The sequence below is a fragment of the Loxodonta africana genome, chromosome 1 (assembly GCF_030014295.1).
Source record: "Loxodonta africana isolate mLoxAfr1 chromosome 1, mLoxAfr1.hap2, whole genome shotgun sequence".
Taxonomy (NCBI): Eukaryota; Metazoa; Chordata; class Mammalia; order Proboscidea; family Elephantidae; genus Loxodonta; species Loxodonta africana.
The window spans coordinates 13,268,439-13,291,311 of NC_087342.1; the positions used below are offsets into that span (position 1 = coordinate 13,268,439).

Sequence of the window (22,873 nt, forward strand, 5' to 3'; positions counted from 1 at the left end):
ACCAGCCAATAGAGACATTTGCCTGTAGTTTAATAGCTGGCTGGACCAGAGTTGGGCCTTCCAGTGAATATTTGCCCCAGCCTTCCTCTGGCTACTTCTGGGGGAAGTGCCCAGGGCACAGAGGGAGTCTGGGACACGTGCCTTGTGAATTCCCACCTTGCCCCATTGTCCCCCACACTGCTACTAGGCTCTTTTGCACCCCACTTTTTAATAGGAAGATTTATTGAACAAGTTTCCTAGCACAATAACAAAAATGACAATTCAATGGAAATTTTAATCAAGGCCTGAATGTTTTGTTCAAGGCCATGATCAGAGTCTTATCAACATTGAGTGTCAGTTGTCCTCATTATCTTGAAATGGAACACAATTGGCTATGCTCTACAGGATATTAGATGAACTAGATTTAACAAACTTGCCAAATGCTGTGAGTTGTTTTACAAGAAAAAGTATCTCTAAGCATCCATCCAAATTGCGTAAAATGTGACACAGTGGAGACTGCTCTAACCTGTTGAGCATAGTCTTTACAGCACGTGTCTTGAGAAAAGGCAGACTTTTTAACAGTCATGGTCAGGCATCCTCCTTTTTGTGTAAAGAGCTTTATTGAGGTATAATTTACATACCATACCCAATAAATTCAGTGGCTTTTAGTATATTCACTAAGTTGTGCAACCATCACCACAATCAATTATAGAACTTTTTTTTTATCACCCCAAAAAGAAACTTCATATGTACTAGTAGTGACATCCCTACTACCTCCCCCCACCCCCCAGGCCTAGGCAGCCACTAATCTAATGTCCGACCAATGGATTTGCCAGTTCTGGTCATTTCATACCAATGCAATCATGTAATATGTGCCGTTTCTGTGTCTGGCATCTTTCACTTAGCATAATGTTTTCCAGGTTTATCCATGTCATTGCACATATCACTGATTCATTTCCTTTTAATGGCTGAATCGTATTCCATTGTCTGGTTACTGCATTTTGTTTATCCATTCATCAGTTCATGGACATGTGAAGTGTTTCCACTTCTCACTATTGTGAAGAATACTGCTGTGAACATTTGTGCAGAGGTGTTTGTGTGGACGTATGTTTTCAGTTCTTTTGAGCATAGACCTAGGGGTACCTGCTAGTATATACCTAGCTGGTACTATGGGTTATACTTAGGTTTAGTATCTTGAGGAACTAACGTACTGTTTTCCAAAACAGCTATACCATTTTACATTCCCACCAGCAATGTATGAGGGTTACAATTCTGCCCCCCGCCCCTGCACCCCCCACCAACACCTATTTTCTGGACTCCTTCAGCAGTCCCATACCATTTTTTATATTGTTTTATGACAGTTCTTAATTTGCTCTGCAGTGTTATTTAAATACCGTGTGCTTACTCACTTTTCAGCTGTTTCAGTCTCTGAAGCTCTAATCCTCTTAGCCTTCCCCCATTGTGCCAAGACCAGTGGCTCGAATATCATAATCCTTGATGAACGCTTGTTGTTAGAATTTGAAACAAATTGTTGGTTTTGTCTTCAAGACCGATGTTGTTGTCAACTCCATTCCCCTGGATCTTGCACTTGATAAAGGCCCCCTTTCTCGGGCCATCTTAGAAAAAGCTGGGCCAGAGCTCCAGGAGGAATTGAACAAATCCGGACAAGGGATGACAGTCAACGTGGGCGCAGTTCTCAAAACCAGTGGTTGTAATCTACACTGCCAGCACGTGCTTCATGTGGTGCCTCTGGAGTGGAGAAATGACAGTGCATCTGCACAAAAGGTAGGGCCTGGTTTAAAGTTTACTAGAAAATTGGGTTACCCTTTGGACTGCCCTTTCAGCATAATGTAGATTGGATTATGTCTGTTTCTCTCTATAATAATGTCACATTCCTGGCAGCTTCCATCATTACGGCCATTTCTTTCAGCTGTAGCTGACTTTTCCTGAGGACTAAATAATAATATAAATTGATTAGAGTGCTGAGGAATTATTGGGGCTCAGGGAAGGGTTATTGAAGATCATACTTCAGTGAGGAAAGGGAAATGAGCGTATGAAGAGTGGAAAGAGAATTAAGGGTAAGAACAGCAGTTGCTTTGGTTTTCCCTGTCATTACTAAGTGAATTTGAATCTTTTTGGAGAGTCTCTTGCCTTCTCTTTTCTTTTTCCTCATTTATTCCTATATTTTTCCTTCCCTTTCTGACTGTGCATAGTCTCTGTTAAAGCCAGGACTTTGAACTGGTTCATTCCAGTTCAACCCCTTGCTGAGAACTTAATTTCCACCCCAGATAATACTGAGTCAGAATCTACATTTTAACAGGGTCCCCAAGGTGATTCTTATGTATATTCTTATATATGTGTAAGCATTCTTATGTATATTCTTATATCTACATAATGCATATGCATATCCATAGATATATATATATATATACATAAGAATCACCTGGGGATCTTGTTAAAATGTAAATTCTGATTCACTATATCCGGGGCAGAAATATAAATTCTAAGCAAGGGGTTTAACCAGAATGAACCAGTTCAAAGCCTTGGTTAAAACCAAAAAGGAGTCCATAGACATCACAGTCAAAGTTGCTAAATTCTTGTTCTTTTTGTTCTAACTCCTATTTCTCAGCCAAGATTTTTAATCATGTGCTTTGTGCTTTTTAGGTTATGAAAGACATAATCAAAGAGTGTTTGAAGATCACTGAGAAGATGTCCTTAAAATCAATCACATTTCCAGCTATAGGAACAGGAAATTTGGGATTTCCTAAAACCACTTTTGCTGAATTAATCATTTTGGAAGTGTTGAGATTCAGTAGCAAGAATCAACTGACAGCTTTAGAAGAGGTTCACTTTCTGTTACAACCAAGTGATCGTGGAAATATTCAGGTACAGTCTCACTTGTTTATGGTTATTTTGTCAACTGAGCCCTAATGTTCTCAGATGTCTTCCCGGTCTAATAAGTTGCTTCTTTCAAGTATTGTTCACATAGAAAAACAAGGAAGTAGTGTAAATTAGCTGTAGCATGGCAAATTTCCAACAAATTTCTGGATATAGAAAACATTTACCAGCTTATTAATGAAATTTCAAACATATACAAATATAGACAAAAGAAAGTATAATGAACCTCCTTGTATCTGCCACTCAGCTTTAACAATTATTAAATTATGGACAGTATTGTTTCATCTTTATTTCCCTCCCTTCCATGTTATTTTGAAGCAAATCCCATACATATCTTTCACCCATAAATAACTCAGTATTTTTCTTAAATAAAGATTCTTTTAAAAAAGGAACAAAACCACAATATACTCTACCATACCTAAAAGAAACTGGCAAAATAATTCCTTCACTTCCTCAATTATCAAGTCAGTGTTCAAATTTCCAAGTTATTTCTTTTTGCTTTATGTTGTTTTTACAGCTTACTTGTTTGAATCAGAATTCAGATACAGTCCACGTATTGCAAGAGTTGACATCTCTCTTAAGCCTCTTTTCAATCTATAGAATTCCCTTCCATATGGACAGAGAACTCTTAATATGTAATGTGAAAGCACAGTTGTAGGAAATGCAACAAATAGTGTACAACTAGGCAGGATACAACTGAAGGATATGGTTAGAATGAACTCGCCACATTAAGACAGGAGTAGTAGAGTTAGAACCAGAAATACTAGAACCATCTTCGGGTATAAAGAGTACATCAACCAACTTCACATTTACCGAGTACCAGCTGTGGGTGATATACTGGACTCGACATTTATGTTTCAGCAGGAGGCATCAAAGTCATTATCACTGTCCTCCAAGTCCTTACAATCCAGTGGGATAGATGATAGAAACTTTCGAAAAGTTTCATGATACTGCAAGAATTAAACAAACAGATTAAGACCAGCAACCCAAGAGAATTTCCCGTGGTTCACTGGACCATCTGAAATTTTAGGTCATATTTTTATTATTTTCTTTGGAAGCAAGCAAATCTAACCCAAATTCTAATCGGAAAGCCAAACCACAAGAACAAAATATGTGGTCCATTTAGTGACCTGTACAGTAACTTCTATTCAATAGATGCTTTTGAACAACGTCCTTATGACTTACATTATGGGAAATCATGTCGAACAGGCTCAGTAACACACTGTTTCCTCCTGTAAATCTCAAGACTTTATATACATAAAACTAACTAAATTAGAGGCAGTAAAGGCTGAGAATGGTTAGGAAGGGTAATCAGTCTCTGCCAGTTGTCTGCTCCCTAGCACAGTGCCTGGCACATGGGAAGGGCTCAGTAAGTATTTATTGAATGAATGGATGAGTGAGTAGTTGAGTGAGTCCTGTGACAGGGACCTGAACCTTTTTGGAAAAGAGGTTGCAGAACAGCAGCCCTGGTCTGATTATGGCCACTAGATTTGTTTTGTTTGGGCTATTATTGAAAACAATAAAAAAAAAAAAATCAGTTGCTAACATTTAGAAATAAAAAAAATTTCATATAAAAATCCAGATTCCCATTGTGACCTAAAAACTAACGAGTTCTGGCACATTGGACTTGAATTTCTGCCTGGCACAGTTAGCTGTGGCTCAGTCGAAGGTGCTCTCTAGTTCTCTAGAGTTGAACCGTCACCTGCCCTGGCCCCTGGAGCTGGCCCCTGGAGGCCTGAGATTTTGGAGACCCTTGTTCTATAGTTTCTCCTGGTTCCTCTCCCATCATTGGATCAAACTTTTAGCCAAAATATTCTCTGTTTTTCCCAATAAAGGTCTGTTGCTTATTTACAAGGAGGAAGAAAGTTGTCACTACAAGGTAAAGAGATGAAATTTACAGGTTCATTAACCCTAGAATATATACACTAGCCACTTGCTCCAAAAAGTATCATGCCCTTAGCCTTTCATCTCCTGGTATGAAGAAGTTGAAGACTGCAGTGTTTGGGACCTTGTGCTTTTCTTTCTCCTAACACTGTATTTTCTACAGTTTGCAAGTTACTTGCTTTTACTGTTAATGAAAGTAATACATGTTCATTGTAAAAGCTTTAAACTATACTAAGTGTATAAATTCTTTTCGTTGTATTTTATTCCAGTCTTCTTTTATACATGTATATTTTTTAAGTAGAATTCTATAAATGTAATTTAACATCCTTCTTTTTTCGCTTAATATAAAATGAACATTTCCTATTCCGTTAAGTAGTCTGTAAAAATATCGTTTTTTTGGCTGCTAAATATTCCAACACATGAATATGCCAAAATTTAACCATTTTCCTATTGGATAGTAAAATTGTTTCTTTTTTTTTCTATTACAAGTAGCAGTCTAAAGAACTTCCTTCTATTTATGTCTTTGTTCACATCATTGGTAATTTTCTGTGCCTAATTTATAAATTAAACTTTATCACAGTTATGTATGTATAGGAAAAAACATAGTATAGATAGGGTTCAGTACTGTCCTCGGTTTCAGGCATCCACTGGGAATCTTGCACCATACCCCCTACAGATCAGGGGGGACTCTTGTGGAATTATATGTATTGTTTTCATAATTTTCAAAATCAATAATGAAAATAAATAATACTGTTTGAGAATTGTTCTCTCCTAAATATGTGTGCATGTTGGATCTAAAGACTGAGGATGAAACTTCTGCATTTATTGAGGATTGTAGTGATCAAAACTGTGTTTGTATTTTAGGCATTTTCAGATGAATTTGCCAGAAGAGCTAATGGAAATCTCATCAGTGACAAAATTCCCAAGGCTGAAGGCACACAAGGTTTGGTAAAGCTTTGCAATTGAGAAATTATTTCTAGTTGCTAAGTAACTATTCAGTGGTAGATGAAAGAAGGTAATGATGATTTTTATTTAAAAAGTCAATTAGTGATAAGTAAGATATGAAATTATATTCCATACACCTGAGCACGCAAGACACTGGCCACGTTCATGTGATCTGGGGAAAAAGAGAAGGCAGGCCAAGTTATATAAACCATGTAACAGTTTTTAAATCATGATGAGACTCCTGTTGTCTAAGGATGATGTGACATGTTTGTTTAGAAATAGACATTTAGAAAGACAATACCAAATCAAATGCATTTCCTTTGCCTAATGTTCTGAGATAATATGGAAATAACTACTGCTATCTTGAGTTTTGGAAATCCTGGTGGCATAGTGGTTAAGTGCTATGGCTGCTAACCAAAGGGTTGGCAGTTTGAATCTGCCAGGCGCTTCTTGGAAACTCTATGGGGCAGTTCTACTCTGTCCTATAGGGTCGCTATGAGTCGGAATTGACGCGACGGTGCTGGGTTTTTCTGGGTTGGGTATCTTGAGTTTATCTTGTTTGGGGTTCTCTAAGGCATCTTGAATCTGAAAATGTACGTCTTCCATCAAATTTGGGAATATTTTAGTTATTATTTCTTCAAAAAAATTTTTTTTCCTGTACGAATCTCTTTCTCCTCTCTTTCTGGGACTCTTGTAACATGAATGTTGAACCTTTTAATGGTGTCCCACAGGTCCCTGTGAATTTCCCCCCAATACACACACAATTTTTTCTCTTTATTCTTTAGATTGGGTAATTTCTACTGATCATCTTTCAAATTCACTGACTTCTCCATTATACTATTGAGCCCATCCAGTGAATTTTTTATTTCAGATATATTTTTTTAGTTCTAAAATGTCCATTTTCATATATTTTATACATATATGTGTGTGTGTACATGGATAAATAGGTAGACAGGCATACAGACAGACACAGATTAATTAATTAAGTGTAATTACTTTGACCTCATGGAGCACAGTTATAGTAGATGCTTTGAAGTCTTTGATAATTCCAACATCTACATCATCTTGGGGTTGCCATCTGTTGATTGTCTTTATCCTTGAGAATTGGTACATTTTCCTGGTTCCCTGTGTGGTGAGCTGGTGAGCAATTCTGGATTATAGGCAATATGGTGAGACTCTGGGTCCTATTAAAATTCTCTGAAGAATGGTGATTTTTTGGGGGGAGGGGTTTGTTTTAGCAGGCAGTCAATTGGTTAAGTTCATAGTGCAAGTTCTGTCTCCCCTTCTGTGTGGCAGTAGTTCAAATGTCAGTTCTGTTGTTAAAACTTCTGCTTTGCTGCTTTGGGTCTGCGCCATGGCCGCACAGCTCAGGGGTGAGCCAGGGACTTCTTCTAGTCCATACACAGAATCAGGGGATCCCCTTCTCCAGCTCTCTTCTCTCTAGCATTCTCCTCATATTTTGTCTTGTGGGGCCCGTTTTCCAGGTCCTGTGGCCAGAAAGACAGGGTTCTCTTAGGAGAAAGTAGAGAGAGAGAGAGAAAAAAAAAAAATAACAATACACACACACACACATGCAAGCACGCACGCACACACACACACACACACACACACACTCTCCAGACTGCAGGGTCCCTTTTTCTGATTCCTCTGACCCGTAATGCAGAATGTCTCTCAGAGTTTTAGCTCCCTGCGGTGCCCCTGTGAAGTTCTGCAACCAGGGTCACCCTTGGGGCAGGGCCTGGAGAAAAAAGTGAGAAGAAAAAATTGTTATTCCCTTTCGCACTCTTCAGCTCACAGGGACTCCTTTTCCCAGTGCTCTGGCCACAGTAATTCTCTCAGAGATTTTGCTGCCACCCATTGTGTGGTTCTGTGATGAGGGCCGCCCTTGGGTCAAAGCTGGGAGAGAGAAAATAGGAATAAAACAACAGCAATGACAAAGGGTACTTATCGCTATACGGGTTGATTCTTGATGTTTTGACTCCCCTCCTCAATCTGCCTACAATTTTTGACTTTTCAGAGTCCCCAGGTAGTGGCTTTTTGTATTTATGCAAAGTTTTTGGTTGTAATTGGCAGGAGAGATAGGCTCTAGTGGACTTACTTCTCCCTGGCCAGCACCAGAAGTCCATGTTTTACATTGATTATATTTTCTAACCGTTTGTCAGAAATAGAACTCAGGGTCAAGGCCAGGGTTAAGACCGTAGGTCACTGAGAGAGAGATGGACAGACGGGACGGATGGGATCTGATGGGAAAGGACAGACTCACTTACTCAAGGAGCATGAGACCTAAGTCCTTGATGTTGCCTGCTTGGTTATTGACTCCATTTTCTTTTTCTTTTCAGCTTTCTATGGTGCTGTTTCTAGCCCTGATTTAGGGGTGCATGAGATGAATATTGGTTCCGTCATCTTCCAGGTGGCCTCTGGAGATATCACCAAGGAAGAGGCAGATGTGATCGTAAATTCAACATCGAACACATTTAACCTCAAAGCAGGTACTTTTCTTGTAGGATTTTGGCTAACGTAAGAGTTAACGTGATAGATCCCATGAAGGACAGTTTCCATAGCCAAAACTGATTTTCACAACTTTGTCTTGTTAATATTAATCAGTAATTTTCAAATTATTTTGACATGGTTACTCATGGTTACAGTTTTATGTTTTGACTGTTCATCATTTGTCCACCCAGATACCGATGTTTTCATTTGTAAATGATTCTAAAAGTCTGAGAAACTGAATGAATGGATTGTTTGTCAATAAAATAAACTTCAGTATTCATAGGTTTGTTTCTTCAGGAGAAGTAAATAGGAAAGTTGTTTTTCGGTGCATTTGTTCACTTTTGATGATCAGTCAGACTCTACTGATTCCTCAAATCCATAGTCAGTGTTTTTTTTTTTTTTAAGCAGAATATTATTTAGGTAATTACCCCTGCTTCGTGTGCATCTTTATAGAAAGAATATGAATGTTTTAAATGTTTGCGAGGTTCAATTAATTCTTTTTTGAAAAATTTGATTTAGGCCAAGCTGACAAAGTACCAGGTAAAACTGAGTTACCTGTGCAGTAAGGTGATTCTCCTCATTTTTTATGTATATGAAGTGCCTTTCCGGTAGGGCTGGAGCCTGGTGGTGTAGTGGTTAAGAGCTCAGCTGCTAACCAAAAGCTTGGCAGTTTGAATCTACCAGCTGCTCCTTGGAAACCCTATGGGGCAGTTCTACTTTGTCCTGTAGGGTTACTATGAGTCGGAATTGACGTGATGGCAGTGGGTTTGGTTTTTTGGTTTACTCCAGTAGAGCCATATGCTCTCTGAGGACAGGGACCGTATCTTGGCCCCTACGAATATCTAACTCAGTGTCTTAAACATAAACCATACTTCATTAAATCTAAGACAACATCAATTATGACGCAATCTTTTTTTATATACCACTAAGAAAAAGAATAACACTTAAGTTATGATACCTCCTCCAATGGTTGTAAGACATTCTGATTTCAGAGATGAAAAGGTGTGAAAAAATTTTACTTATTAAAGTTAATAAACTATGGAAATAGGTATTTAAATGTTTGGGAAGCAGTGTTTCATGGTGGTTTAGAACAGGAGCTCAGGTCCCCATATTGCTGCTCGCTCTCAGTGTGATCCCCTTTGCAGTGGTCACAGCTTTTTCACCTTTAGGTCATGGAAATCTAATTCATCTAGCTCAAGAAGAAGGCATCTATTGGTTCATTGACCTGTCTTCAAGAGTAGTCAGTTTCAGGCATGGCTGTATCCAGATGTCCCAAATGATACCATTAGCACTTAGTTTCACTCTCTCCATCTGTCAGGTTCACTTTTCCAGGTTGGCTTCTTTCTCAGATAGCATCTCCCCTATGAAGTCAAGGTAGCTGCCAGCAGCCCCAGGCTTTTAGCCTAACTTCTTAGTAGTACCAACAAGAAAAGCTTCTTTGATCATAATAGAGGGTCCCAGACAGAGCAGGAGAAAAATGTAGAACAAAATTCAAATTCACACACACACACAAAATAGACCAGACTTGCTGGTCTGACAGAGACTGCAGAAACCTTGAGAGGGTGGACCCTGGACACCCTTTTAACTCAGTACTGAAATCACTCTCTACGTTCACCCTTCAGCCAAAGATTAGACAGGTCTATAGGGCAAACAATAACACACGTGAGGAATGTGCTTCGTAGTTCAATCATGTATACGAGACTAAATGGGTACACCAGCCCCAAAGCAAAGACAAGAAGGCAGGAAGGGACAGGAAAACTGTACAAAAGGAAACAGGGAACCTGGCGTGGAGAAGGGGAGAGTGTTGACACATTGCAGGGTTGGCAGCCAGTGTCACAAAACAATTTGTTTATTGTTTAATGGGAAACGAATTTCCTCTGTAAACTTTCACCTAAAACCCCCCCAATTGCCTACAAAGTTTCTCTTTTCCAATAAATCAAGAACCATCTCAAGCTGACCCTTACTGGCAGCTCCCCTTGAGGTTACACCTCAGCACCCTTTTTCCAGCTTCAACTCATCATAAAGGGTCGTGACCTCTGACCCTTGAAAATGGGTCTTCAAGATCTCTCCCTGGCCTGCTGGTGCTCTACCCTACAGTATTTTAAACGGGCTGCAGTTCCCACCACTTGTGCCTCTTGCTGTCCCCCACTCCTGTTCTTCCTTTAGTTCACTTTAATGTAAGCTTAATCAGCTTGGACTTTCTTATCTAATTTCTTTTCCTTCATGTTATAGTTAAGCAACTTCCTATGCCCCCCCAATTTTTTTTTTTTAATGATAAGATATCCTTGAAATCCTTCTCTGTCTCTTCCTACTCATGTATTTATAGAAAATAAATATTAATTAATTGTTACAGTGCTGAAGTATTGCTTTGTCTTGGGTTTCCTTTGAATTTTGAATCCTTAGGCTGTTATTTTTATACACACACTTAAAGCCTCTTATTTTTAAATCAACTCAATTTAATTTTTCTAACTACTTTCTAAATTGTTAGTATCCACTCTCCTTCTGTGTTGCTTTTGCCCGGGTCACGGATGATAAACCCAAGGGCACTTTTTTTTTTTTTAATCAGCTTAACCTCTTTATTCACCTAATTTTGAAGATCAATTAAACTACTGTGAGAAAAAACAGAATGTTTCTCTGAGCAGGAAAGACGTCTAAGATATGAACAGACAAATTTTAGCTGCCCTATTTGGAAGATAATAGCTTGATATCTCATTAATTTCAAGGTCTTTGGGAAACTGACAGAAAAATTGGTTGCCAGGCAGCCAATGATTTCATATGACTAAGAAGTATAAAAGAACATATCAAAATACCCTTTTCCCTAATGCTTTTATAGCAATAGCTGATATTGGCTAAAAGCCGCATACCATTTCCCTTCAGTTGCTATCAAAGTTTGGGCAGGTGCAGCTGACGTCTGATATTTCTTTTAAGTCTACCCAAAACTCACCAAACCCACTGCTGCGGAGTCTGTTCCAACTTATAGTGACTCTGTAGGACAGAGTAGGACTGCCCTGTGTGCTTTCCAAGGCTGTAAATCTTTACAGAAACAGACTGCCACATCTTTCTCCTGGTGGGTTCGAACCACTGACATTTCGGTAAATTAGCAGCCTAGCGCTTAACCACTGTGCCACCAGGGCTCCTTCATTTAGTTCTAGAACAGCCTAAATTTTTACTGCTGGGCTGTCTGACCTATCTGCTTTAAAGCATAGGGGCTAGGATTCTCCAAACCCTCAGCTTTAGTATTAAAGAAACTCGTTCTAACTGTTTTCTCATTTTCCCTGAGCTTAGTTTTTCAGTCCCCCCTCCCCTTTTTGGTTTATTCAGCAGCATTTTGCACTGTAACTACTGAATGGGTCTACTGATTCTCTCACTGATGCGTTCTCTCTAATTTTAAACTTGGATAGGAGCACAGTTAATAAATGCATAAAAGCACATAATGTGAGATGTCTTCTTCCCAGCACTGTGTGCCAGCCACCAAATTCCTCTCTGTGGAAGCAGCTCATGCTTCTGGTGCTATGGGGACTCTTTGGGTCTCCTAATTTCAAAGTGTCTCTCCCCTGTTGTTGTTAAAAGCTGGCGAAGCTCATATTGTATAAAACCAAACCAAACCCAGTGCCATCGAGTCGATTCCGACTCATAGCCACCCTATAGGACAGAATAGAACTGCCCCATAGAGTTTCTAAGGAGCACCTGGTGGATTTGAACTGCCGACCCTTTAGTTAACAGCCGTAGCACTTAACCACTACACCACCAGGGTTTCCATATCATATAAAGACAATGATAAAAACGCGAGTCAGTATAAGCACCAGGTGAATGAGGGGGACCTGAGGGAATGTGAGCCAGAGAGGACTGGGGGTCGGCCCATCAGGCAGAACTTGAAAGACTCGCAGGGCTCCTTGGTAGGAGGCAGACAGGTGGGAAACACTGATGAACACGCAGGGAACGAGGATTAAATGGATAGAGCAGACAGAGTCTGAAGGAAACAGTGAAGGGCAGTGTTAGAAATGCAGCTTGGAGGTTCGATAGGGTCGCTGTGAGTTGGAATCGACTCCACAGCAAAGGGTTTGGTTTAGGGAGTTCGGGATTTTTAGGCACAGAAAGCAAGGGGTTGACAAATAAACGCGCTCCCTCTGATGGCAGCTGGCAGGACTTACAGGAAGGGTAGGAAGAAGAGGCAGCGCAGACGGGAAGCAGGCAGAACTAGGTGGTCACCGTGGGCAGGGAAAGGGACAGTTTTAAGACGGCAACATAAAAAAAGAGTCCAAAAAAAAAAAAAAAAAACCAAACCTGTTGCCATCCAGTCAATTCCGACTGTCCCTATAGGACAGAGTAGAACAGCCCCATAGGGTTTCCAAGGAGCGACTGGTGGATTTGAACTGCCGACCTTTTGGTTAGCAGCCATAACTCTTTTTTTTTTTTATAACTGACTGCATTTTGGAGAAAAAGAGAGGCTGGGTGTCAAAGATAACACCAACATTTTAGCCTCAGTGACTTGAAAGTACGCTACTAAATGCCCAACTTCAAGAAGCCCTGAGCATTATAGGCAAGGACTTTTGTCTTCCCCGTCGCCACATTTCACCAGTCCTCCCGCCCAGTACCAGTTTTCTGGGTTTTCAGTGGACATTTGTGGACAGATAAAATAAACCATGACAATGCCATAAAATCTGTAGATGAAAAATTACTGCTGTCAGACTTTCTGAAATAAAAAAAAAATTTTAAAATGGTTTATTTGTGAGATGATGTACAAAGCTTTCTGTATTGAACAAGTATTGCAGAAATATTTTTATCCCTTTTTCGTAGATTTGGGGAAATAACACTAAATAAAATTCTGCTTTGTACATAAATTATGAAAATAACATGGATTTCCTTAGCTTACATAGTTTAAGGAGTTCACTAGTGGCAAAACTAGAAATGTAGTTGCTACAGTGTTTTTTAATTTTCTCCCATTTATAATAAAAAAATAGGTATATTAAAATATTGTTTGCATTTTTTAGCTTAAAAAGAAAGTCATGAGAAGGAATAGTTTTATTCCTTTAGAAAGAAGACACACTTGGAGTACCTTCTTCTGTGGAGAATTTAGGGTAGGGTCCACCTTGCTATCCATACTTGCTTTCTGCCCTGCCTACTTCTGTCTGTATCAGCCCAAGATTAGGAGAACCAGCTAGTGGCCATTACAGACGATAAGCTATTAGCCACAGGGCCACAGCTGCTGCCGTATCAGCAAGGCACTCTTGCCATCAAGCCTACCAGCCATGTTGCTCCTTAGAACTGCATTTCTCGAGGATGGATGGGTCCACTGTACAGAAGCTGAAATCTGGAGCCCAAGGCTACCGAGCTTTGCACCAGCTTCCTGCAGGACTGTTTTCTCTGCTTGGTTGTCAGGTTACAAGATTCTTTGATGATGCTGAAAGCATTTAGATAACAAGGCAATGGTTCTAATCCAAATGCACATTGGGGTTTTTGACTCATGTTTGTTATAACCTTGATTTTCTCACGTAGGGGTCTCCAGAGCAATTTTACAAGGTGCTGGACGAGATGTCGAACAGCAGTGTTCTCTTCAGGGTAAGGCACAGTGCTGTTTTTGTGGAAGACTGAACATGGGGGGTTGCAGGGAGGCTGGGAAGTGTCTTGGGACTGGGGAGACAACACCAAGGCAGTCCTTAAAACCATACGGTTTACTAACGAATTCCAATCATAGAGAAGTAGAAGTAATAAGTAATCTTACCGTTTCTGAAAAAGAAATTAAAAAAAAAATCCATTAAAGATAGTATTTCCAGAGTCTCTTATTCATATAAAATGTTTTATTAGCCAAAGTAGACACCTTCCTTTCTGAACAAAGAATGGGTTCAGTGTCTAATTTTGCTACTTCTGTTTCCCAGCTCAACAGGGCAAAAATGATTACATAATTACAGAAGGTGGATTACTGAGGTGCAAGAATATAATTCACGTCGTTGGAGGACATGATGTCAAGAAATCTATGTCTTTTCTTTTGCAAGAGTGTGAAAAACGGAATTATGCATCCATTTGCCTTCCCGCCATTGGGACAGGTTTGTAGCCTCTGGCTGTCAAGGTTCAATCCCCAGGCATTCACTTCCCCTTAGATTTGGTGCTGAACCTTAATGGAGCTAATGCCCAGTCTCAGTGAGAGCAGCTTCCTCACCCCAAGGCAGCCCTTGGAAGAATGAGCAAAGCCTGTGGGTGGTTTAAGAAGAGAGGAAAAAAAAAAGAAAACTCGAGACAGTGTTGGAATTTTGAGACAGTGTTGGAATTTTGAGACAGAAAGAAGGGAAGAGAGGGGAGGGGAAGGAGGGGAAGACAAAAGAGGGAAAGGCTGTGCCTCTCTTTAGTCTGTCTCTTCTCTTTTTTTCACTTCCCTACTTATCTTCCATTGTTCAGTCCTTAACTTCCTCCTCTGTCTTCTCTCCCTGGAGAACTGTTCACTCCCAGTACGTCTGTCACCTTCCACCCCTCTGTGGCGAGATGTAGACGAGCACTTCCAGCCCTATTCCTTCTCCTCAACAGTCTGCTGGGTCAGTTGACCGTGGGCGTGGAGCCTTCTCACTCACCAGAACCTACTGGATCAGGAACTCAACTTTCCCCCTTCTTTTTAGCTCACTTGCCTTCTCTGAGTTTATTATTTTCATCAAACTATATAATGATTGTGGGATTCTTCATATATAAGGATGGTGTTTTGGGTTTATCGTTAGTATGGGGAGGCTCTTTGAGCCATTTTCCCAGGAATTGGAATCTCTGTGCATTGATTAGGATTTCCTGCTTGGTCTCTCTTATGAACTGTAAGAGAGCTGGTCAGGGGTGGCACACACTCTCAGGCTTGAAGTGGAATGGAGCTGATTGCTCCCGGTGAGAGAGCACTCAGCGTAGGATCTGTCGTTCCATTGCTCGGAAATCTTAAGTTTCTCAGACTGGCATTCTAGGCACTCCAAAAGTTTAGCCTTAATAAACGTAACCATCCTTGTCACCTTCAGGACCTTCTTCTAGTCTTCTGACCCATCTGTTGCTTTCTCTAATTCTCGATTATTCCTTGCAATGCTCCTACATGGACCACTCTGAAAGCATAATTTCTGATCCCTGTATGTTTTCATTCCCCTTGGGGTATCATTCCTAGCAGTTAACCAACATTTTATCTGTCTGTCTGCCTTCCTTTCTTTCCTTCTTTCTTTATTTCACACCCACCAATGAATAAATCAGGGTTAGCAGTTTCTCCTTGCTTGTCTTCTTTACCCATCTCTATCTCACCATCCAAGATGGTTCTTAGACTAATGGATGAGGAGTTGTCTCCCTTAGTGGTGTTTGAGTTGAACTGGAACTGAGATCAAGATGGCCTCTGGCAGTAAGGGAGGCCCCCTTCCTGTTCTTCAAAGACACCTGCATAGGAGAGAATGCGTGGGCAACAATACTCCAGGGAACTCAAGCTCAGTGCAAACTCCAATTCATCATCTTCTCCCTGAAAGCCTGGCCTTTCTCTTATATGCCCAATCATATTGAAAGCATCACTTTCCATCTAGAGTTCTTGAGTCTACCCTCTTTATCATTCCTGTGTTCATTAGCTTATTAATTAATTTGATTAACTAGTTACTAAGTGCTTGCCATGAGCCAGGCACGATGCTTAGGCTCTGGAGATGGCTAAGAAAATGGTCCAGTCTGCAGGAGCACCTAATTTAGTGTGAGAGACAGACATGTAAACAAACAACTGCAGTACAGTGTGACTCATGATAGGGTGAAGGTGTGTGGGTAGTCAAAGAAGGGGGACAGCAGCGTCAAAGATAAACCCAATTGGTCATTAGGTCCTGCTGACTTTACTTCCTAAATGTCTCCTGAATCTTTACACCCTAGTCTTCATTGTGGCCTCCTCTTTGTTCAGCTCATCTTTTGCCAAAATTTTTGTTGTAGCCTCTTAACCAGACCTATGCTGCCTGCTGCAGCGCCTCCTCCACACCCTCCGGGATCATCTTTCGCAGAAACAGGGTTGTTCCCCTGAACATGCCAGGCTGAACACAGCATGCCCCTGTTACACACTTCTTTCTGGCAAAGCCTATCCCTCAGTTCTCCATACTTCTGTTGAATACCTCTTCATCCCCATCTATCCTCTCTACCTTAAGTGCCGAGCTGATCATCTGCCTTGTGACGGGATATAGTAAATGTTTATTGAGAGTGAATGAATGTATTTGAAAACTTCCATTTAAATCCCATATACCTGGGATAACCACGGTGTCTTAGTTATCTAGTGCTGCTATAACTGAAATACCACAGGTGGATGGCTTGAACAAACAGAAGTTTATTCTCTCACAGTTTAGGAGGCTAGAAGTTCGAATTCAGAGCAGCAGCTCCAGGAGAAGGCTTTCTCTCTGTTGGCTCTCGGGGAAGGACCTTGTCATCAATTTTCCCCTGCCCTAGGAGTTTCTCAGCTCAGGGACCCTGGGTCCAAAAGACGTACTCTGCCTCCTGGTGCTTCTTTCTTGATGGTATGAGGTCCCGCTCTTCTCTGCTCCCTTCTGTCTTTTATATCTCAAAAGATTGGCTCAAGATACAACCTAATCCTGTAGATTGAGTCCTGCCTCATCAACATAACTACCTCCCTAACACACAGCTTTGTAAAGGAGAATTTTCTTCTTTCCTTGATCATATAATCAAAAAAAGTAGAACAAACCCTCTTGGTTAGTTTTATCTGGGCACTTCTCACAATTGTCTACATAGCCAAGTCAAAGGGATCGACTCTTATTTTCTGCAATAATGGTGGGTACTCTCAACAAGAGTAATCCAAGTAGGCCCTTAACCTATCTCACCACCTTTCTCAGATTTTTACATTGTCCACAAATAGGTGACTTAGCCAGCTGCCGTTCGTATGGGACTGTCTCCGTTGCTGGGAACTGGTTTACCTAGGTAGTGGCTTACATAGGTTGACAAAGAGGATATACAGCATGCTGACTATAGGAAAGGACCTGCTCAGGGTGGCAACCTTGACAGCTGAAATCTCACTGGATGTGGGAGTAAAGACTTTCCAGAGGCTCTTGGATAACCTGTGTGCAAATAGTTATAGCTTGTAACTAATAACTTAGAGCTTCTAGTCTCTTACAAAATTAGTTTAGTTTAAATCAGGCCCCCAAAGACATCTGGGAGAATAAGGATATATACCTAAAATCAAATGACGACTGAGACAAAATATACTGTTTTTCTTTTTAAACAGCATGCTGTTTCAACATCCGTTAACGTCTGCTTTCTGTGGGTCTTTTGAGGACACTAGTAAGCTAAGAAGAAAGGTTGACTGTGTCCTGTCATAGGAAGGAGGAACACAGTGAGCTGGGATCAGCTGAATCGAGCAGATAGGAATGTCAGACACCAGCTGTTCAGGCTTTCAGGTCCCTTGCTCATTGCGGGGCTGTTGGCTTCCTGACACCCCGGACCAAAAACTCCCCATTACCTCCAAGACTCGAAAAGCGTTTGCTGAGGTACTGCTAGAAAATTTGACGGTGATGAGAGAGTCGGCGAGTGGGCATTTATACTGGGAGAATTTGAATCCCTCATTTATCCCTCAGCTTCTTCTAGTTGGGTCTTTTGTTTTGAGTCATTTTTATTATTTTTCTAGGGAATGCCAAGCAAGACCCAGATAAGGTTGCCAAAGCCATAATGGATGCCATTGAAGACAGTGTTCAGAAAGGATCAGTCCACTCTGTGAAAAGAGTTAAAGTTGTTATCCTTCTGCCCCAAGTACTGGATGTGTTTTATGCCAACATGAAGAACAGAGAAGGGTCCCAGGCTCCTCCCCAGCCATCGATGATGTCTAAAGTTGCATGTAAGTTGTTCATTTCTGTGAAATCCATGTCCCTAACAATGATGTCACATGCAAAATTCCTCATCTTTTTCTTTTTTTTAGCGTTTTTGGGTTTCTCACGGCAGACTCCCAAAAAACAGGCTGCTTTGGTTTTGGAAAAGAAAATGGAATCAGCAATTTTTCAGGTGTGTGGTGAAAATGAAAAAAATGTGAGAGGTGCTATCTCCTGGATACAGGATCTGATTGAAAAGGAACAGTTTACTCACACCAGTGAAGATAAGTGTATCCGAAACTTTGATGAAAAGGAATATCAGGAATTAAATGAGCTGCAGAAGAGCTTCAATATTAAAATTTCCCTGGATCTTAAGAAACCTTCAATTCAAGTTTCAGGAATTTGCAGAGATGTGGTGACAGCTGTAAGTACAATTGAGGAAATGATCAAGAGAGTTAGAGCGTACACAGAACAGGAATCTCGGGCTGATTGTATCAGTGAATTTATAGAATGGCAATATACTAACGGGAACAGCTTTTATCCTTTTGACAAAATGACCAACCTGCAATTAGAGGATGCAAGGAGAGCAAAGCGAAAGACAGTCGATGTCAAAATCCATAACCGGAACTACGAAGTGGACTTGCTCTCAATGACTGCTACAGGTGAAGGGGGATACAGTTTACCTATTCAGCGTCTCGTGAAATCTGAAGGTGAGTTAAACTTCCATGCTTGTCATCCATTATTTTACATCTACTTTTGACTTTTTTATACCTACATCAAAATTTTACTCGAGTAAATAAAATTCAAATAAGCCTTACAGAATAAATTTAAAAACTTGGTCAGTGAGCTGAAGGAACTTGTGTTATGGCTTGGACATGTCCAGCAACCTGAGGATGACCATCTCAGTGGTAACGATAGCCAAACCTTGCGTCTGTTCCCATCTCTCTGGCTGTACAAGCTTCCCAGAGTCAGTTCTGCTGGGAGGTACTATCTGCTTCAGTCAGGGAAGGGAAAGCCATGGGCTTAAAGAATAGTGGCCCATTGTCTTCTAAAACAAAAGGGCAGGAAATGGAGAGGACAGGCTGGTCAGGCAGTGGGCACTTTCTGTGTCTGTGACTGATGACCCAGGAAGATCAGGGGCCTGTGGCAGCTTCTCCCAGAAGTCACCTCTTTCCTGAGCATAAGGTTCCATGACACACACATCAGGAGGCAGCCTTTGGATTCTCTGACTGGCTCTGTGCTCCGGGACAGGAATGCCTGTCTTATGTAGATAGCCAGTCTTGCCTTGAAACCCCACTGAAAATTCGTAAATTGACTTCCAGTACACTATATGCACCTCTTGTGATTTCAGTGGGAACTAATCCCTGAGACTCTGAGCTGTCCTGGGGAAATGACAAATCTAGTGTCCTGCTTAGCAGAGTACACAGAGCTGCCACCACAACCTATCAGTCACCCAACCCTTAAGGACACTGTGAAGAATAGTAAATGGGTAAATTGTGGTGGTGGTGGTGGTGAGTTCTAGCAAAACCCCATGTAATTGTCAACAAAACGATAACCAAAACCAAACCAAACCTGGTGCCGTCGGGTCGATTCCGACTCATAGCGACCCTATAGGACAGAGTAGAACTGCCCCAGAGTTTCCAAGGAGCGCCTGGAGGGAGGCTTCAGACTGCTGACCCTTTGGTTAGCAGCCATAGCACTGAACCACTATGCCACCAGGGTTTCCAAATAAAACAATAGTGACTATCATTTAAAACATTGTAGGGAAATAATTCGTTATATTATTATGATAATTAGAGACTGAACAGAATATGCAGCGGAGTTATATTACACTGGCAGTTCTCCGATCTTAGCATCATCAAAACTTATTAAGACACAGATACCCAGGCTCTACCCTCCAGAGATTCAGTAGATCTGTGGGGCTGGTTTTTTTTTGGTTCTGATGTTGATTGTCTGCGGTCCACATTTTGGAGAACATTCTCCTAGAGAAGCTCTTCCAGAAGTAGAATGAGGAGATTGTAAAGCAAGGACACATATGATATTCAGTTTTTCAAGGCATCCCAGGAACGTGAAATATGTATGCTTTGCAGTTGAGATCCCCACGAACTGGAGTGATATGAAGCAGCAGACATCCCGTTTGGTGGAGCTACAGCCTAGTCATGCAGAATACGACACTGTGGCAAGAGAGTTCAATCAGACCTGCTCAAACTTCAAAATAGTGAAGGTAAGTCTTCTGCTGAAATGGAGTTTTTTTCTTTTTTAATTTTTGTTGTGCTTTAAGTGAAAGTTTACAAATCAAGTCAGTATCTCATAGAAAAACTTATATACACCTTGCTATGTTGCTCTCCTTCTAATGTGACAGCACACTCCTTTTCTCCACTCTGTATTCCCCGTGTCCGTTCAGCCAGCTTTGGTGCCCCTCTGCTTTCTCTTCTCCCCTCCAGGCAGGAGCAGCCCACATAGTCTCATGTGTCTACTTGAGCCAAGAAGCTCCCCCTTCACCAGTATCATTTTCTATTTTATAGTCCAGTCCAATCCCTGTCTGAAGAGTTGGCTTTGGGAATGGTTCCTGTCTTGGGCCAACAGAAGGTCTGGGGACCATGACCTCCGGGGTCCTTCTAGTCTCAGTCAGACCGTTAAGTCTGGTCTTTTTATGGGAATTTGAGGTCTGCATCCCACTGCTCTCCTGCTCCCTCAGGGGTTCTCTGTTGTGTTCCCTGTCAGGGCAGTAATTGGTTGTAGCTAGGCACCATCTAGTTCTTCTGGTTTCAAGCTGATATAGTCTCTGATTTATGTGGCCCTTTCTGTCTCTTGGGCTCATAATTACCTTATTCTTTGGTGTTCTTCATTCTCCTTTGCTCCAGGTGGGTTGAGACCAGTTGATGCATCTTAGAAGGCCGCTTGCTAGCGTTTAAGACCCCAGACAGCATTCACCAAAGTGGGATGCAGAATGTTTTCTTAACAGATTTTATTATGCCAGTTGACCTAGATGTTCCCTGAAACCATGGTCCCCAGACTCCCATCCCTGCTACTGTGGACTTCAAAGCATTTTGTTGTATTCAGGAAACTTCTTTGCTTTTGGTTTAGTCTGGTTGTGCTGACTTCCCCTGTATTGTGTGTCGTCCTTCCCTTCACCTAAAATAATTCTTGTCTAGGGAACATCCCACTCCCTCCCTCCCAACCCTCGTAACCATCAAAGAATATTTTTTCTATGTTTACACTTTTTCTAGAGTTCTTATAATAGTGGTCTCATACAATATTTGTCATTTTGCAACAGAGTAGTTTCACTCAGTGTAATGCCTTCCAGATTCCTCCATGCTACATTTCCCCGATTCATCATTGTTCTTAATCGTTGCATAGTATTCCATTATGTGAATATACCATAATTTATTTGTCCATTCATCTCTTGATGGGCCCCTTGGTTGCTTCCATCTTTTTGCTATTGTAAACAGTGCTGCAGTGAACATGGGTGTGTATGTATCTGTTCGTGTAAACGCTCTTATTTCTCTAGGATATATTCCAACGAGTGGAATTGCTGGATCGTATGGTAGTTCTATTTCTAGCTTTTTAAGGAAGCATCAAATTGATTTCCAAAGTGGTTGTGCCATTTTACATTCCCACCAGCTGTGTATAAGTGTCCCAGTCTCTCCACAACCTCTCCAACATATATTATTTTGTGTTTTTTGGATTAATGCCAGCCCTGGTGGAGTGAGATGGAATCTCATTGTAGTTTTGATTTGCATTTCTCCAGTGGTTAATGATTGTGAGCATTTCCTCATATGTCTCTTAGCCGCCTGAATATCTTCTTTGGTGAAGTGCCTGTTCATATCCTTTACTCTTTTTAATTGGGTTATTTGTCTTTTTGCAGTTGAGTTTTTGCAGTATCATGTAGATTTCAGAGATCAGATGCTGATGGGAAATGTCATAGCTAAAAACTTTTTCCCAGTCTGTAGGTAATCTTTTTACTCTTCTGGTAAAGTCTTTGGATGAGCATAGGTGTTTGATTTTTAGGAGCTCCCAGTTATCTAGTCTCTCTTCTTGTGTTTGTACATTGCTAGTAATGTTTCGTATACTGTTTATGCCATGTATTAGGGCTCCTAGCACTGTCTCTATTTTTTCTTCCATGGTCTTTATTGTTTTAGATTTTGTATTTAGGTCTTTGATCCATTTTGGGTTAGTTTTTGTGCATGGTGTGAGGTATGGGTCTTGTTTTATTTTTTTGCAGATGGATATCCAGTTATGCCAGCACCATTTGTTAAAGAGACTGTGTTTTCCCCAATTGATGGATTTTTGGCGTTTGTCAAATATCAGCTGCTCGTACGTGGATGGATTTATGTCTGGATTCTCAATTCTGTTCTGTTGGTCTATTTATCTGTTGTTTTATCAGTACCAGTCCCATAACTTTTTGATGATTCCTTTAGTTTTTGAACACTTCTTTACTTCCTGGCACAAAATATTTCAGACTCACCTTTTACTTTCCCTCTCCCAGGCCTGAAATCAGGCATTTCTCTAATAAACCCTGATTCCTTTTAGTGGAGAATGGTCATGATAAACCAAGATGTGTGTGCTGGGTGTCCTCACTGCTCATGAGGTGTCATTACTTCCAGGCCCTTTCATGAACAGAGCTAAGAAAATCATGAGTTCACACTGATGTTTTAAATTAAAATTTAATATTACAGATTTTTCTTAATATTTTATACTTGTTTCTTTTCCTGTACAATAGAAATTTTGGTTCCCAATAACAATATATATTTGTTTTAACCTACATAAAATTGTTTCAAAAATATAATGCCGACATTATTATTAACCATGTTAGAATTGCTATGCCAGCTCTCTCTTGGCTATTGTTAGCATGTTGTATCTTTTCCTACCCCTTTTCTTTTAACCTTTCTATAACC

General features: G+C 40.7%; 1 protein-coding gene across 1 annotated transcript in view; it reads left to right on the top strand.

The window, feature by feature from the left end:
• The window catches only part of PARP14 (poly(ADP-ribose) polymerase family member 14), a 49,057-nt gene that overhangs the window by 21,821 nt on the left and 4,363 nt on the right, over positions 1-22,873 (top strand). Inside the window, exons 7-15 of the mRNA XM_064290427.1 lie at positions 1,528-1,764; positions 2,644-2,865; positions 5,626-5,704; positions 8,046-8,195; positions 13,693-13,755; positions 14,073-14,240; positions 17,798-18,004; positions 18,086-18,685; positions 20,066-20,199. Coding sequence (XP_064146497.1) covers positions 1,528-1,764; positions 2,644-2,865; positions 5,626-5,704; positions 8,046-8,195; positions 13,693-13,755; positions 14,073-14,240; positions 17,798-18,004; positions 18,086-18,685; positions 20,066-20,199 — 1,860 coding nt within the window. The remainder of the gene's footprint in view (positions 1-1,527; positions 1,765-2,643; positions 2,866-5,625; positions 5,705-8,045; positions 8,196-13,692; positions 13,756-14,072; positions 14,241-17,797; positions 18,005-18,085; positions 18,686-20,065; positions 20,200-22,873) is intronic.